The sequence below is a fragment of the Theobroma umbraticum genome, unplaced genomic scaffold (genome assembly GCF_002168275.2).
Source record: "Theobroma umbraticum cultivar Fairchild unplaced genomic scaffold, ASM216827v3 scaffold_89.0, whole genome shotgun sequence".
Classification (NCBI taxonomy): domain Eukaryota; kingdom Viridiplantae; phylum Streptophyta; class Magnoliopsida; order Malvales; family Malvaceae; genus Theobroma; species Theobroma umbraticum.
In genome coordinates, this window is record NW_018397271.1 from 1,256,387 (window position 1) to 1,261,771 (window position 5,385).

General features: G+C 36.7%; 1 protein-coding gene across 1 annotated transcript; it reads left to right on the forward strand.

The window, feature by feature from the left end:
* The first annotated feature begins 448 nt into the window (after positions 1-448).
* LOC110426520 (calmodulin-binding protein 25-like) lies at positions 449-1,556 on the forward strand. Its single transcript, XM_021441757.2, has one exon. It carries the CDS (start codon positions 714-716, stop codon positions 1,410-1,412), a length of 699 nt encoding a protein of 232 aa, XP_021297432.1. The 5' UTR covers positions 449-713; the 3' UTR covers positions 1,413-1,556.
* Positions 1,557-5,385: the final 3,829 nt, after the last annotated feature.

The window sequence follows — 5,385 nt, forward strand, 5'->3', positions numbered from 1 at the left end:
TTGAGTTCGCATTTTTTGGGACAGTCTTTTGAGTTTTAGTTAAAAAAGATAATATTATAATATAATATGCCATCCCGATCAAATAAAAGGAAAAAAAAAAGTCAGGACAAGATTAAGAAAGAAGGAAAAGGAAGTAGAGAGAGAAAAGAGAAAAAAAAGGTGTAGTAAGTGGTAAAATAAACATATAAAAAGGGCGTTTACGCGTAAAGGAAGACGCCGAAAGACGCGGCCTTGACGTTCAAAGCCGAGAAATAAGTAGCTGAGAGCCACAACACTCGTCGCTAGTGGTAGTGGCTACCAGTTCAGAGTCAAAACTCATAAATGTAAGGTATAAACCATGGTTAAATTTTGCTTTAGCTGGGCTCAATCTCCGTACGACAAAGCTGACGCGTGTCTCCTGTCATTACGACGCGGTTTCTTCCCCTCTACACCGCACCGCCCTATTTAAGCTCTCTTGTCTATCTGCTCTTTCTCTCCCATTTCCCCCTCTCTGCTTTTCTTTCGGTTTCTTCTTCTTCTTCTTTTCTTGTGCCTAATCTCTACTCTGTTGGTGGTTTCTGCGCAAAGAAGAAGACTTCGTACCTATACCGAATAGAATGATTCTTTTCTTCTAGAGAGCTTTTCCTTTTGTTTCTTATGTTTTTCTTATTGTTTCGATAGCAAAGATATAGCTTTTTTTCTTTGGTGGAAAACAGAGAGAATAGCAGTACCAGATGGCATCATCGGAAAACCTGGCGAGCATCGAACCGTGGACGTTTCGTCCCCGCTTTGCTGATTCCTGGATCTCCGAAGCCTTTGCTCGCGATACCGAAACTCTGACGAGAGCGCTCGAAAAGTCCATCTCTAATTCCTTCAGCAACTCAGATTCCCTGTCCCCACTGCTGAACCTCATCAACCCTAACACTTCGTCCACGGCCACGGCCACGGCCACGGCCACGCCCAGTGCTTCAAACGTTTCAGGCTCTGACCCTGAAACCGCACCCAAACGTAAGCGGACCACCATCCCCCCTCCCACTGCCACTGGGAAAGTCTCCAAACGCAAGCCCCGCCCCTCTAAGCGCTCTCAGACCACCTTTATAACGGCGGATCCGGCCAATTTCAGGCAGATGGTGCAACAGGTGACCGGAGTCAGGTTTGGTAATGCACAGATGTCTCTGAGTCCGATCCTGAAGCCAGAGCCGCAGAGACCCGGTAGCCGGTTGCCGAATGGGGCGGGGCCTGGATGCTTGCCTACGCTGGACACCTCGGCGTTCTTATTGGATCATCAGCAGCAATCTTCTGGGGCAGTTGTTGGGTCCAGTTTACTTCCGTTTCAGTCTTCTGTAGTGGATGAGGGTGTAGCTTCCGCTGGGGCTACCCTAGATTGTGACACTTTTCCTAGCTTTCCCACTCTAGAATCCTGGAAAGTGTAGTTTTTTGTTATTTATTTCAATTATCAGTTGTATCCCTTTTTTGGCTAGTACGTTTCTAGCGCAGGACATGGGTGGAGCTGTTGGTTACTTGTAATTTTTTTCTCTCACTCTCTCTAATATGGTATAGTTTTCTTTTTTCTTGTCCCCTAATTTTGTCCGCATGGTGTTCTGCATTCAATGGTTTATGAATGATGTGAATGGGCTAATTTACTTTACGAGTAATGATGTTCAAGAAGTTCAAATATCCTTAGGGATGCTAGAAGATACTACTTTTAACAAAGCGGGACAGAGTCCCTGGCTCACTTGTCCATATCGGTGTTTTTCAATTGTAATCCATGGGATTTATCCTTACTCTTCCGCCGAAGCGAAAGAACTCGGTCGTTGTTGAGTTATAAGTGCCAGGTGATTCATTACCTTCTCTTTCTTTCTTCAAATTTTCCTGTCCCGTTTGTTAGTTGAAAAGAAAAAAGGTAGGAAATGTGCAATGGGCACTCCTTTTCCTTGATCCGTGGTCCTCTATTGCCTTATCATTGAGCAACAATTTTATGCTATTAATGCTATATTAACATTAGATTCAACTGAGGGAGGAGGACTAGGACAGTTTTCTGAACAGAAAATGCATTTATCTATTATTTTATTTTTTTAAAAAAGAAAAATACTAGGATGCAATAGTCAATGGGAGTCGGGTTTTATCATTAAAATAGATGAAGCACTTCAATTAGGTATCAAAATCATCTCAAGATTGACGCATTGAAAGACTCCAAAAGTTTCGGTAGTTAGCTGGTCTTTGATTTTTCATACTTGATAGCGAGACTTCTCAGTTCTCAAGGTCTCCTAGGTAATCGGCATTCATCCAAAACTTGCCACATTGCCCATCGGTGGCAATACGTGAATCAAATAAAAATACAGTTTCATAATATTCCACACATAAAATATTGTATTAGAATAACACAAAAGAAGATTGCACGTATAGGGTCCTTAATTATGCAATAATGTAACGGGCTCATATCATTTCTCCAGTTTTGAAAGGCCATAATACCAATCTTTCTCAACTTTTTCTTTTCTCTAGACCCAAAGTTAATTATCTTGTGTGATACTTTTTTTTTGTTATAATTGAAAACTATTCAAATACTTTGAAAATCTCATGGTCAATCGGTTGGCTGTGAAGAGATATATATTATATTTAAGTATTTGCTATTTATTAAAAGTATTCTTTATTTCTAAAAGGATTATAAAAGTCGATAGAAATAAAATTCATAGAATCTCATATACTTTACAAAAAATATTATAAAGAGTTATAATTATGAGAATTTTAAGTGACTTCAGTGACAAAATGGGAGGCTAGCCATGTCCCAAGAGAAGCAAAACGTGTGGCGGATCAGTTGGCAAAGGATGGTGTGGGACTACAACAGGATTCTGTAAACTTCATGAGTCCTTCTTGAGGTAATGGGTGTCTGTCTTAATCTGTTGAGTGTGCAGAAGAGTTGTAAATACTGTGGAAAATTGGCTCGGATGACTTATTGGTGTCTTGGGGGGTTATCTTTCACTTTGGCCCCAATGGTGTACAGATGTTATTCTTTGCCCCTTCTTTATTGTATGTGGGCATGTGTATTTTTTGAGCACACTTTCTTTCTAATACATGTTGAAGGTTGTGCTGGGTAGGGTTCTTTGAATACAGGGACTGAATAGGGTGATTTTGAAATGATATACCAAAGCTGTAATACCCTCGATTTCACTATGAATTATGTATAATATTGCCTAAGCTATTTGATGAGTTAAATTGGAATTTGATGTATGAACATGTGAAATTAAGACATGACTATCTTATGGGAGTATGATTTTGAAATTTGAACTTGTTTGACGGTTTTGAATGGCACTCCATGTGCCTAAGGTTGTAAGTATGTGACAAATGGAACTTGGGTAAAAATATTAAAGTATCACTGATAAATTTATATGTTTGAGTTTGATGGAAGCCTTGGCTATATTACGAATATGTAACTTAAAACTGTGAGTTATATGGTTGATTTGAGGTGTGATTGAAATAAGAAATGATTGGGAAGCTTGAGATTGGAGTTATGGGAGCTGCTAGTGTTAGAAGTTTAAGTTTTGGAGTAAATGTGTCGATAGATTCACTGATCTATCGATACATTCATGGCAGAAAGTCTTGGGGAAATATTTTGTAAAATTTCTATTGATACATTCAACAATGTATCAATAGACTTGAGTCAAGAGACATCTTGTTGAATTTCTACCGATACATTCACCAAATGTATCAATAGATTTGTGAAAGGAGACATTTTGTAAAAAATGTATCGATAGATTTTTCAATTTATCGATAGATTTAAGGCAAAAAACCTTTTGTTGAATTTCCATTGATATATTGAAGCATGTATTGTATGGCTTATGTTTGTAGTGTATGTGCACTTTGTATTAATGATGTGTCTAGGGGAAAATTCTAAGTGTTTGGAACTAAGTTATGAATTGAATTAGTTTTTGATTTGTAAACTATTTCAAAAAATATGTTTCTCTACGGGTGTGTCACATAATTTTAAGGCTTGTTCATGTTTCACGAGTTTCGCCTGCTGGTCTTGTGCTTCGGTCATGGCTCGTGAGCTTGGGTTGTGACAAAAGCTAGGGTATAACATACCAAAATCCCTTTCGTTATTGTTGATACTGGCTGATGTTTGCTATCCCCTGTGATGAATAAATTTTAATTTTTTTTTAAAAAAAATTATGAGAACCTTATTACATAAAAAATTATCTTAAATTATTCCTAGTCAAAGTTTTACCAAGAAAAATGAATATTGATGAACATAGCGACTTGCACATGGTTATGTTTGTTGCTTATGAAGTTGGCAATTGCTCTTATAAATTGAAGTATGTGGATACTTGAACTAACATGTTGGTACTTGTTACAACAACAATTTCACTGAACATGTTTTATTATGAGAATTTCATTTAGTATATCACTCAAGTGTTTATGTAACAAATTCTCATGTGATTGTTGTGTAAATCATCCTTAGACTTGAGATCATTTGGTTATCTTATGCATGGAGTATTATGCTTTGATACTATCTAAGGGGGTCTTAACCAAGGATGTTAAAAAATGGATGGATATTGGATATAGCAAGAAACATATGAAGCTAAATGATCAAAAAAGGATTCATTTCCTTAATTGAATCTAAGGGGAATATCCCATTGTAACTTGAATACTAATAACTCATGGAAGGCCTTGGCCAAGGCAGCTAGAGAAGTCAACAAAAAGTTTATGCACTCTTGAAAGATGAGTTTGATTGCTAAATTGAAATATTTAAATGAAAAAGGAAAATAACAAGAGTAGACACTGCTCCATACTCTAAGTCTTGTCAAGATATTAGATGATGAAGAGATAATAATAATACTACAAGTTTATTCATTGAAATTTGAGCCAAACCACTATAACTCTTATTAATATTTGAATAGTCATGATGCATTGTTAGATGCCAATCTGGACTTATAAATTTGAACTAATCAATTGTGAATTGATGATGAATACAAAGAGTTTGATTCATCTAACCCTAGTTGCACTTGAGTTATAGTTTATGTCTATTGTTAATATGTTAAGAATCTACTAGGTCACACACATTAGGAATGTCAATTAAGAATTTTAAAAAGGGGTTAATTAAGTTGGACTTAATTGAAAGAACTTGAGAACTTTAAGGACTTAATTGTATAGTTCAATTAGTCTTGAGGTAAATATGCAATTAGCATAAAAGTTATGCGTAATCTTCCTAGGACTAGGAGTAATTCAATTAACTATAAATATGAGGCTTATGTTGCAAATATGAGGTATGACTAGCACTAAAAAAACTACTAAAAACCATCCACAAAACCTTGAAAGGATTATGAGAAGATTTGGAAAGAGTTCCAAACCCTAAGAATCAATTTTGCTTTTTCTTAAATCTTTGAGCTGTCGATTCTTCTTTCAAACCAA

What these genes read in the sequence shown, in the direction of transcription:
- LOC110426520 (XM_021441757.2), top strand. Translation starts at nt 714, where the DNA reads ATGGCATCATCGGAAAACCTGGCGAGCATCGAACCGTGGACGTTTCGT.